General features: G+C 40.8%; 2 protein-coding genes across 3 annotated transcripts in view; one reads left to right on the top strand and one right to left on the bottom strand.

The window, feature by feature from the left end:
- The window catches only part of Heatr4 (HEAT repeat containing 4), a 41,720-nt gene that overhangs the window by 3,321 nt on the left and 25,533 nt on the right, over positions 1-12,866 (top strand). Inside the window, exons 4-5 of the mRNA XM_078050499.1 lie at positions 5,285-5,488; positions 7,777-7,920. Coding sequence (XP_077906625.1) covers positions 5,285-5,488; positions 7,777-7,920 — 348 coding nt within the window. The remainder of the gene's footprint in view (positions 1-5,284; positions 5,489-7,776; positions 7,921-12,866) is intronic.
- Riox1 (ribosomal oxygenase 1) overlaps positions 1-12,866 on the bottom strand; it is a 36,648-nt gene that overhangs the window by 2,797 nt on the left and 20,985 nt on the right. The window lies entirely within an intron of this gene.

Below are 12,866 nucleotides of genomic sequence, written 5' to 3'. Positions count from 1 at the left end.
GTAAAATTACAAAATACTAACTGCAATTAGGAAGAGCCTTGGTGGAACATACATTCGATTGAATTAGATATAACTTAGATGTAACCAAGTGTTTCATGGCCAATAATTACAAATAAGAAAGGTCCCATTTTAATGCTTCAAGAGGAAGTGCATCCTCACTACCTACTGTGCCCTCTCCCCTTTGGCTAGCTCTTCTTTTCCACTACACTCAGGCCCATACCTGCCTCAGACCCTAAGGTGTTCCTTTGTTGTAAGTTTCTGTTTTATGTTATTTTTTTTTAAAGGAGGACACATTATTTTATTTTTATGTGGTGCTGAGGATCAAACCCAGTGCCTCATGCATGCTAGACAAACACTCTACCACTGAGCCACAATCCCAGCCCTTTTATTTTATTCTTTATTCTGTTAGACAAAGAGGGTAGAAGGAAGGAAGATGACAAGAAATGAGCTTATGAAATAAAATGAGCCCTCCATCCAAAAGGCTGTGTCTCCATTTCCCATGCCTCTTTTCTTTCCAGTATCACTGTTCAGATGATGAAACTAAAGACACTATGAGAATATGCAGAAACTAAAGCAGTGGTGATCCATTCTTTTTTACCAGCCCCAAACCCCTGTCTCTAGTGCCACCTGGATAGGCAGGAGCCTTTAGGGTAAAGGAGGTACAAGTGACAGCAGGTATGGGCAACTGCCCCAAGACTCCCACGCTCCTTCTTTGTTGAGGATTACCATTATGACACAGTGGAGAAGGTACTCCCACAAAACCTCAGATCTGATCTTGGCAAGTCATCTTCTGGGGCTTCAGCTACCTTATTAAAATGGGGCTGATCATTCCCACAGCAAGGCACTTTTGCAGTACTTAGATGAGGTGGTTTTGTGAATATGTTTTGTAAACCTCAAGTGCTGTGCAAACTCAAGGCATTACTATTAGTATACCATCTTCCCCATAAGTCAGCTCCATTCTTCTTGTCTTTTCCTGAGAACTAGCAAATCCATAAAGACAGAAAGTAGATTGGTAGTTGCCAGGAAGGCTGGGGAAGTTGAGAAGTGGTAGAATGCTTGCCTAGCATGCACAAGGCTCTGGGTTCCATCGAAAGAAAGAAAGGAAGGAAGGAAGGGAGGGAGGGAGGGAGGGAGGAAGGAAGGAAGGAAGGAAGGAAGGAAGGAAGGAAGGAAGGAAGGAAGGAAGGAAGGAAGGAAGGAAGGAAGGAGTCAGAAGCTGGAGGGAGAGAGGAAGAAATGAGGACAGGGTTTCTGTAAGGGGTGAGGAAAATATTCTAAAAATAGAGTTGTTTGTAGAATAGCCAAAGCAATTTAAGAAGAAAAAAAAAAACAATGTTGGAAAGCATGACAATACTTGATGTCAAATAATACTACAGAGCTATAGTAACAAAAACTGCATCATATTGGCATAAAAACAAATATACAGACCAATGGTACAGAATAGAAGATACAAAGACAACCAACACATCAACAGTCATTAACAAAGGTGCCAAAAACATACATTGGAGAAAAGACAGCCTTTTTAAACAAATGGTGCAGGAACAACTGGTTATCCATATGTAGATGATTGAAGACCCTTTTCTCTCACCCTGCACAAAAATCAACTCAAAATAGATCAAAGACCTTGGAATAAACCAGAAACTATGCAACTCCTATTAGAAAATGTAAGGTCAATACTCCAGCTTTTAGGCACAGCCAATGACTTTCTTAATAAGATCCTTAAAGCTCAGGAAATAATGCCAAGAATTAATAAATGGGACAGCATCAAATTTAAAAGCTTCTGCACAGCAAAGGAAATAATTAGGAATATGAAGAGAGAACCTACATAATGGGAGAAAAATCTTTTTTTTTTTTAAAGCGAGAGTGAGAGTGGAGAGAGAGAGAGAGAGAGAGAGAGAGAGAATTTTTTTTTTTAATATTTATTTTTTAGTTCTCGGCGGACACAACATCTTTGTTTGCATGTGGTGCTGAGGATCGAACCCGGGCCGCACGCATGCCAGGCGAGCGCGCTACCGCTTGAGCCACATCCCCAGCCCGGGAGAAAAATCTTTGCTAGTTACTCTTCTGACAGAGGATTAACATCTAGAAGATATAAAGAACTCAAAAACATTTACACCAAAAAATAATCAAATAACCCAATTAATAAATGGACAAATAAACAGACACTTCTCAAAAGAAATACAAAAGGCTAATAAGTACATGAAAAAATGTTCAATGTCATTAGCAATTAGGGAAGTGCAAATCATCTCATACCAGTCTAAATGGCAGTCATCAAGAATACAAATAACAGGGCTGGGGATGTGGCTCAAGTGGTAGCGCGCTCACCTGGCATGCGATCCTCAGCACCACATACAAACAAAGATGTTGTGTCTGCCGAAAAACTAAAAAATAAATATTAAAAAAAATTATCTCAAAAAAAAAAAAAGAATACAAATAATAATTGGGCTGGGATTATGGCTCGGCGGTAGAGCACTCGCCTAAGCACATGCAAGGCCCCGGGTTCCATCCTCAGCACCACATAAAAATAAATTAAAAAATAAATAAATAAAAAGATATTGTGTCCAGCTGCAACTAAAAAATATTTTTTAAAATACGAATAATAATAAATAATACATATTAATAAATAGTAATACATAATAATAAATGCTGGAGAGGATGTGGAGAAAAAGGAACACTTTCACATTGTTGATGGGACTGTAAATTAGTACAATAACTATGGAAATCAGTATGGGGAGGTTCCCCAGAAGCCTAGGCATGGACCCACCATATGACCCAAATATACTACTCCTTGGCATTTTCCCTGAAGAATTAAAGTTATCTTACTACACTGATACATAAACACCCATGTTTATAGCAGCACAACTCATAATAGCCAAGCTGTGGAACTAGCCTAAGTGTCCATCAATAGATGAATGAATAAAGAAAATGTGCTATATATTCACAATGGAGTTTTATTCAGCCATAAATAGAAATGAAATTATGGCATTTGCAAGAAAATGGATGGAAGTAAAGACTATCATGTTAAGTGAAATAAATCAAACTCAGAAGGTTAAGGGTCTTATGTTTTCTCTCATATGTAGATGGTAGAGAGGAAAAAGGAAAAGAACGGTGGGGTGGATCTCCTAAAACTCAAAAGGAGATCAGTAGAAGAAAAGGGACCAAAGGGCTCGGGTGGGTAGGGAAGGGGAAAGTGCTGAAGAGCAATGGTGGTCAAATTATATTATTATGTGGTGCGCATACATATGAATATGTAACAACAAATTCCTTCAATATGTACAACTACAATGCACCGATTTAAAAATGTGGAAAAAATAAAAACTGAGCCGGGCACAGTGGTGTACGCTTGTAACCCCAGAAGCTCATGAGGCTGAGGGAGAATTGCAAGTTCAAAGCCAGCCTCGGCAATGGTGAGGCACTAAGCAAGTCATTGAGATCCTGTCTCTAAATAAAATACAAAAAAAATAGGGCTGGAGGGGCTGGGGTTGTGGTTCAGGGTAGAGTGCTTGCCTAGCACGAGCAAGGTCCTGGGTTCAATCCTCAGCATCACGTAAAAATAAAAGTATTGTGTCCAACTACAACTAAAAAATTAAAAAAAAAAAAAAGGGCTGGGGATGTGGCTCAGTGGTTGAGTACTCCTGAATTAAATCCTCAGTAGGTTTGTGATACATGTCCTAGCTATAAGGCATCATCTGTTTCTGCCAATAAAGTACAAAGCTTCTTCTGTCCCATAGAAATGAGAGTTGCTTCTTTGCCTGCCCCAGTGGATGACTTCATGAGGGAATTAAATGTGTTTCCATCTCCCTAGAACACAAAGGATTGGAAACAAACATTGGCAGTTCTATTTGTTTATTCCCAAACTTTCTCACCATAAATCCATTTTAACTGTTGATCAGTGGGGCATAGGAGGAATGGGGAGGGATTTCAGGAGAGATTTCAAGCAAGCTGAGAGAAGTTGGGCGTGTCATGTGACTCTATCTATTCTGCTGGAGTGAACTGACTGAAGGTAGTTGTACAGCTCTAGGCTGCACCCCACCCTACACTGCAAAAGAAAGCCTTCAGCCCATGGTTTGGGAGGTCCATCTGGAAGACACACATGTCTGGCCACCTTTGCTAATCTATTCTGGAGTCTCATAGCACTTGTCACATCAGAAGAAATAAATTGTTTTTTCTTTTCTTGTTGTTTTTGCAGTACAGGGGATTGAACCCTGAGCCTCCTTGTTCATGCTAGGTACATCCCTCAAACCCCTTTTTCTTTTTTCTTCTTCTTTTTTTTGGGGGGGTAGGGGGGCAGTACTGAGGACTGAACCCAGGAGCATTCTACTGCTAAGCTGTATCTCCAGCCATTTTTTTTTCCCTTTTTTAATCTTATTTTGAGACAGGATCTTACTCATTTCCTGAGGCTGGCCTCAAACTTGTGGTCTTTCTGCCTTAGCCTCCTGAGCTGCTGAGATTACAGGTGGATGCCACTATACTCAGCAAAAGAAAATGTTATACCCTCCTTCCTCAAAGGAAAGAACTGATTTAGAGAAAATCTAAAGGTGTTAAGTAAGAAATCTTGGAGGAAAGAGTGACAATGACAGATTAGAATATGAGACTGATAGGTAATGTGGCAAATAATCAATTTAATAAGTTTGTAAATGTTTTTATTGTCCCTTCCCCCTCTTCACACAGCTTCTCTTCTAAGAAAGAGGCTTTCTGAATCTGTTTGACACCATGGAGAACATTGAAGTCCAGAAAATATAACAACTGTAACCATTTTATATGCAACTATAATTATATTTATAAATATGTATGGCTTCTCAAATTTCTGACTGCCATTTATCATCACTATAAAAACTCCAGAGATCCTAAAATCTTTGAATTGTAGAAACCATTCCTTCCCCCAAATGTAAAGCATTAGGAAGAAAACAATAAATTTGGAATTAATGGCCAGTTATACTCTAAATAGCACTATCTCAAATATTTAAATTTATGAGCAAACTTTTTAACACATAATTATGTTCCCAATGATTTATTAGACCTGTAAAAAAGATTTGTATATAATCTCCATATCCCAATCTCTAAATTTCTGTCATCTTCATCATGGCCAATCATAGTCGGCCATCAGGATTTTTCGTAATTTCCTTTGTGACCACACCCAGCTCCCTGTTATTAAGGGAAAGTTCTCTCTAAAGAGCTTTGCTTGGTGTTAGAAGGAACAGGAATGGGATACTAGGCGGGGACCACTGCATGGGAGGACCTATGGCAGTCAGGTGAGAAGACTTCACACTGCCACGTCACTCAGCTTGTAGGCCCGTGAAAGGAGCCCAGCGCTGGACTGCTTTGCCCACCCCTGTCAAGGATCTGCTGCTGCAGGTGGGTGAGGAGGAAGTGCCTGTTAAGACCAAAGGATTGAAGAAGCAGGCAAAATCGCTGCAGGAGGAAGTGACTTGGCAACTCATGGTTCTGCAGAAGATGCTGCAGGAGTGGAAGACTGCCTGGGGGCTAAGTAAGTGAGGTCCTGGGATAACGGTGTGCATTTGTGAGCAGGTGGATCTCACCTTGGACTAGTGTTCTTCAGTCTTTGTTTCCTCAGTCCATCCCTTTCTTGTGAAATGTACAAATCTGGTTTGCCTCACTAAGGCTAGACTGGATGAGAGCCTTCCTCCATATAGCAGTGTTAGGTGAATGTTAGTTACATACATTTGGATGCTTTTTACATGAATAGATGACACTTCAATAATTTGTGGAAACTTAGCCAGGCATGGTGGTGCACACCTGTAGTCCCAGTGGCTCAGGAGGCTGAGGCAGGAGGATTGAAAGTCCAAGGCCAGTGTCAGTAAATTCTTAGCAAGACCCTGTCTCAAATAAAAAATAAAAAGGGCTGGGGATGTGGCTTGGCGATTAAGTACCCCTGGGTTCAATCCCTGGTACCAAAAAATAATAAATATTATTATCTTTCCTAATAATTATTATAATTATTTATGGAAACTCACTACACTAAGAAATACTCAAAGGCAGAAATTTTATGATCGACAAATTATACAACTGTTGTATTAATAACAATTGTTATAAAGTATATAAAATACATGTCCAAGCTTTGGTAGTGTACAAGAAAAAATGTAGTTGACTGTGGTATAAACAACTTCATTTGTGGAGTTGAGGTTGTCTACATCTAATTTTCCTTCAAAAGATCTATGAGTGGAAGGTTCAGCGCCTGGGGCAGAGTAATAGCTTAAAAAGGACTTTTTGGAGGCTTCAAGGCCTGCTGGCTTTCAGAACATGAGATTAGTAAAAACAGGAGAGGTATTCTAGATAAACTGGGCCAGATAACAAAAAAGATCAAAAAGAGATTTTGATGAAAAGCTACACTAGTTGGAGTGCCTACAGATCATGGGAGTATTAAAATGAAAAGTAGCAACTCTGCAAAGAAAGCAGTTAGCAACTAAAATGAGAAAAATGTGGAAAGCCAGAAAAAAGAGCCTCCAATTTGCAGGTAAATGGATAGAGTTGTAGAATATAATGCTAAGTAAAGTTAGCTAATTCCAAAAAACCAAATGCCAAATATTTTCTCAATTTAAGAATGCTGATTCATAATGTGGTTGGAGGTGTTGGGGGGGTGATGGGAGAATTAGATGAACTCTAGATAGGGGAAAGGGGAGGGAAGGAGGGGGGTAGAAAAGATGGTAGAATGAGATGGACATCATTACCCTAAGCACATGTATGAAGATACAAATGGTGTGACTCTACTGTGTGTATAACCAAAGATCTAAAAAATTGTGCTCTATATGTGTAATGTGAATTGTAATGCATTCTGCTGTCATATATAACAAAAATTTTAAAAAAAGAGCCCCCAAAGGCAAGGAAACTTAATGATAACCACCATAATTAACATCAATGGGCACTGAACCACCATAATATCAATGGGCACTGCCTAGTATTCAGGAAGCTCTGGGTTCAATCCCTAGTGATACACATACACACAAATTAATATCTGTCAGACTTTCCCTAGCTTGCCAGGCATTTTTCTTTTCTTTTTTTTAATATTTTTTTTTTTTTTTTTTTAGTTTTCAGCGGACACAACATCTTTATTTGTATGTGGAGCTGAGGATCAAACCCAGAGACACGCGCATGCCAGGCGAGCTACCGCTTGAGCCACATCCCCAGCCCTGCCAGGCATTTTTCTAAATACCTTGTCTAGTTAGTGCATAGCCCTCAAAGTAATTCAATGTTAGGTTCTAGTGTTATATCTTTATTATAAATGTGATGTCTCAGGCTCTGAGAGGTTAAGTAATTTATCCAAGGTCTCACAGCTAATAACTGTGTTTACAAATCAGCTATCTCTGATAACAGAAAACCCTTATCACTATGGTTTAGTTTTGTTTTATGTTTGTTTTTTGAGATGGAGATCTTGCTGTGTTGCTTATGCTTATCTTGAACTTGTGGGCTCAAGTGATCCTCTTGCCTCAGCCTCAGTAGCTGGGACTATAGATGGTGCACCACTGTGCCCAGTCAACCACTAGGCTTTACCACCCCATTTATTTTTCAGGTGTAACAATGAAATTACTTAAGCAAAGACTAATAGACTATAGGATGGGACTGGAGGGAATGTACCTGAGAGGTCCACGGATCATCAGAAAAATAACTTCCCTAATGAACCCAAATCTGAATTCTTTATTCTGAGTTAATATTTTGTTTGAATTATTCTAGAGAAAGGGGACTCCTTGTCATCTGCCTGTAGCCCAATATCTACTGCTGACAGGTGGTTCTCTTTTCATTTTCCTCACTGTGACACAGTGGTTGAGTGGCACCATGAGACAGTGGAGAGCCTGAAGCGGGGATTGGTAAGCATGTATGATGATACTCGGATCCAAGCCATCATCACGTGTGCCACAGCTATTGTGGAACGGCCCCGGTGTGCCACCAGCCAGAAGGACTCAGGTGAGAGCTAGACTGAACTGCTTAAGAATGCCCACAAGTCAAGAGGCCAAAGAACACCTGAACTGGCGGGACCTTGGTGCTTATATGAGATCATTTACAAAGGTGGAAACCCAAGGCCCAGAGGCCTGAATTTAGTTTACCAGTAATAGAGATGAGATTCCTGACTTCTAGCCCAGTGCTTTTTTTTTTTTTTTCATTGCTGGATATGGAACCCAGGGCTTGCTAAGCATGTGATTTCCCACTTGTGCTTCTCCATGTCATCTCCTTTTGTTTGCTCACTGGCTTGCAAAGAAGTTTGCAATGTCCCATCTTGAGATCCATTCATAACAGCCAATATACATATATATATATTTTTTTTTTATTTTTTTTTTTAATTTTTGGCCAGGCACGGTGGCACATGCCTGTAATCCCAGTGGCTCAGGAGGCTGAAGCAGGAAGATTGTGGGTTCAAAGCGAGTTTCAGCAACTTAGCAAGGCCCTGAGCAACTCAGTGAGACCCTGTCTCTAAATAAAATATTTTAAAAACTGGGATGTGGCTCAGTGATTAAACACTCCTGGGTTCAATTCCTAGTCCCCCTGCTTCCCCACCAAACACACACACACACACACACACACACACACACACACACACACACTTTAGTTCTTCTTTGGAGAGCATCTCTCTCTTTTTTTTTTTTTTTAAAGAGAGAGTGAGAGAGGAAAGAGAGTGAGAGAGAGAGAGAGAGAATTTTTAATATTTATTTTTTAGTTCTCGGCAGACACAACATCTTTGTTGGTATGTGGTGCTGAGAATCGAACCCGGGCCGCACACATGCCAAGCGAGCACACTACTGCTTGAGCCACATCCCCAGCCCCTGGAGAGCATCTCTCAAATTCAGTATTTCCAAAACTGAACTCATCATCCTCAACACAGATCCCTCCTTCCCATATTTCAAATCTCAATCAGTCATGGTGGTGCACACCTGTAGTCCCAGTGGCTCAGGAGGCTGAGGCAGCCAGTTTTCAAGTTGGGGCCCTGGGAATCATCCTATGTAAAATCCTTCCTCTTCTAAAACCAGATCACTAAATTCTATGCACTCTGTCTCCTAAATATTTTTTCAGTTTTTAATTACAAAAGAAATAAAAAGACCAGGCATGGTACATGCCTATAATCCCAGTGACTTGGGAGGCTGAGACAGGAGGATCATAAATTCAAGGCCAGCCTCAGCAATTTAGTGATGCTCTAAGCAACTTAGCAAGACCCTGTCTCAAAAAAGAAAAGGGGCACTGGGGAAGTGGCTCAAGCGGTAGCACGCTCGACTGGCATGCGTGCGGCCCGGGTTCGATCCTCAGCACCACATAGAAGAAAAAAAAAGGTGTTGTGTCCGCCAAAAAAAAACTAAAAAATAAATATTAAAAGTTCTGTCTCTCTCTAGAAAAAAAAAAAAAGGAAAGGACTAGGGAAATGGCTCAGTAGTAAAGTATCCCTGAGTTCAATCCCTGCTACATAAACACACACACACACACAAAAAAAAGTGTCATTATTAGTCAACATAGAGGAATATAAAGAGAGGTAACTGCCTTGCCCAACTCACTTCCCATTCCCATTCCCACTGTGTAGGTTAGCCAGTGTTAACAGTTGGGGTGCTTCACCTTGTTATGTTTTTACAATTATATGCCAACACCCATGTAGACTTTTCTATTTATTACAAAAATCAGTTGCATTTTTTTTTAAACTGGGGATTAAACCTAGGGGCACTTAAACATTGAGTCACACCCCCAACCCTTTTTTTATATTTTATTTTGAGACAGGGTCTCACTAAATTGCTGAGGCTGGCTTTAAACTTTTGATCCTCCTGCCTTCAGCCTCCAGAGCTGCTGGGATTACAGGCAAGAGTGCCTGGCAAGTGTTGAATTTTATCACACATATTCTATTTTTTTCCCTTTAATTTGTGCATCTAGACAAATCCTGCTGTATTATCTTTTCGTATATCTCTATTTTTATGTGGTGTTAAGGATGGAACCCAGTGCCTCACACATGCTATGCAAGCGCTCTACCACTGAACCACAACCCCAGCCCCTGCAGTAAATTCTTAAGTCCTACTGGATCTTGATTTTATTATTCTTTTATTATTCTACCGGGTTTAATTTATTAACACTTTAGAATCTTTTTATTACCTAAATGAATTGGTAGTTTTGTTTCTACTTATACATTGTTTGTTACTTTTTAGGGTTTTTATTCTCTAAAACAAAAAATTTTTGGCATAGGCAATTGGACCCAGGGTGTCTTAACCACTGAGCCACATCCCCAGCCCTTAGGGCCTTGCTAAATTGCTGAGGCTGGCCTTGAACTTTCGGTCCTCCTGCCTCAGCCTCCAGAGCCACTGGAATTATAGGCGTTTACCACCATCCTAGGCCTTTTTAAAAAAAAAAAAAAAAGAAAGAAATGAGGGGGTGGGGCTGGGGTTGTGGCTCAGCAGCAGAGCACTTGCCTAGCATGTGCAAGGCATTGGGTTCAATCCTCAGCACCACATAAAAATAAATAAATAAAAATAAAGGTATTATGTCCAACTACAAAAAAAAAAAAAAAAAAGGAAAGATATGTTAAGCTGGGCATGGTGCTTGCTTGTCATCCCAGGAATTTGTGGAGTGGAGGCAGGATAGTCACTTGAACCCAAGAGTTCAAGGCCAATCTGGGTAACACAGCAGGACTCTTACCTCAAAAGAATGGAAAAAGAGAATAAAGTACCAGCTGGGGTCCACCTATAATCCCAGCAACTTGTTAGGCTGAGGCAGGAGGATCACCAGTTCAAAGCCAATCTCAGCAACTTGAAAAAAATAAAAATAAAAAGAGCTGGGGATATAGCTCAGGGAAAAGGCATCCCTGGGTTCAATCTCCAGTACAAAAACAAACAACAACAACAACAACAAAAAAAAAAAACCCACAGGACCCAAGGACAAATTTTTCAAAGGATATGAAACCTTCCCTACTCCTCCTTTTTAAAAAAATCTTTTATTTTTATGTGGTGTTACAGATTGAACCCAGTGTCTCATATGTGCAAGACAAGCTCTCTACCGATGAGCCACAACCCTAATCCCTCAATTATCCTTTTTGTGTGTGTATGTGTGTGGACGGTTAACAGGGATTGAACTCAGGAGCACTTGGCTACTAAGCCACATTCCCAGCCCTCTTTAGTATTTTATTTTAGAGGCAGGGTCTCACTGAGTTGCTTAGTGCCTCGGTTTTGCTGAGGCTAGTTTTGAGTTCATGATCCTGCTGCCTCAGCCTCCAGAGCCACTGGAATTACAGGTGAGTGCCTCTGCGCCCAGCCAAGTATCCTCTCTTGACATCACCTTTTCCACAAAGCCTACATGGTTTGTGCTGAGGGCCATTACCAAGTAGGAATGACGCATCGAAATTTCCTTGCCAAGCGTACCCCATGCTGCTTAGAGGACATTTGATGGAACACTGCATGCATGCTTTAATGAGGTGACCTTGCTCAAGGACCAAGGCAGATCCAGGTTTAGAGCTGATCAGGTTTGAGGAAGTAACCGGCTCCTTGAGTTTAAGGCGTTGCCAGTTTAAGATAATGGGTTTTAGGGAAGTTGGAAGTTGAAGATTATTGCTGGGATTAGGGTGTTCCTGCTGCTTGTTCCCGTTGAGTTCTCGTGAGATTAAAATGGGATTTGGAGATAGCCTCGTGGAGTAGGTGGTTTGTGCGGGAGACAGCAGAACGCGTTTGCCCCTGGACCTGTGTGGAGGTGGTGTGAGAGCTGGAATAAAGAATTGCTGTTTGAACCTACAAAGCTGTGAGTGCCTCGTGATTCTGGTGCCAAGCCGAGACATTGGCCTTGGCATTTTGGTGGCCCGTACGCGGAACGTCTGAAATTTGGAGGTGAGTAAAATCGCTCCCCCCTGAGAGAAGGCGAGAGAATGGGTGACCATTTCAAAAAACAATGTGTTCTTGTTTTGATTTATTTCGTTTTTGTTTCAAGCTGCCTATCCCTAGAAATTTCTCAGGCAAACTGGGAAAAATGGTTGGCTCAAGGTTTGAAGTTTGTTAGCCCCGAGAAAGAGAAAATTGATACAGTGAATTTTTATTCAGTTTTTGTTTCATTCAGTTGTGGTTTTGTTTTGTGTTATCTTATTGGATTGCGTTATCTTTATAGAAGATTAGAAATTATTAAAAAAGAAGCCGAAAAAGTGTTAAGTAAATTGTTAGAGATTCAGACCATGGAGGAAGACATTTTAGGTCAAGCAAAAGAGAAGGTCTCTCGAGCTAGTCAGAGAAAGGGAGAAAATTTAAAGGAAAAGGGGTTATTAGAAAAAAGGCCACAACAAGAGGCTGTCACTAACTCCGTTTTACCAGAGGGTGTAATTCAACCAACAGCCCCACCGATGGAGACAGCTGAGTGGCCCTCAAACCCCATAGTTGATAGATGGGATCCTGAGACAGGACCTCAAAGATTAGCATGCCCTGTATTTGAACAGGCAGGAGGGCGGCGAATTCACCGTATTTTAGAATTTAACACAGTGAAGCAGTTAAAGGAGGCTGTAACAACCTATGGTCCTCAAGCCCCCTTCACGGTAAGCATGGTGGAGTCCATTACTAACTTGGACATGACGCCAGCAGATTGGGCTAGCATGTGTAAATCTGTGCTAAATGGAGGACAATATTTGTTATGGAAGGTTGCCAATGAGGAATTTTGCATGGAGACAGCTAGGCGAAATGCAGCAGCCGGTTACCCTCAAAGAAGTCTTGAAATGTTATTAGGAAAGGGACCTTATGAGGGTCAGCGGCAACAAATGGAATATGATCCTGCTGTATATGTACAGATTGCTGCAGACGCAGTTAGGGCATGGAAGACTTTACAAGGACATGGAGATTTACAAGGTCAGCTATCTAAGGTAATACAGAGACCTAATGAACCTTACGCTGACTTTGTAGATAGGCTTATTCAAACGG

The sequence above is a fragment of the Ictidomys tridecemlineatus genome, chromosome 5 (assembly GCF_052094955.1).
Source record: "Ictidomys tridecemlineatus isolate mIctTri1 chromosome 5, mIctTri1.hap1, whole genome shotgun sequence".
Lineage (NCBI taxonomy): Eukaryota > Metazoa > Chordata > Mammalia > Rodentia > Sciuridae > Ictidomys > Ictidomys tridecemlineatus.
Note: the sequence above shows the minus strand (reverse complement) of the source record. Positions and strands in the feature narration are given on the sequence as shown.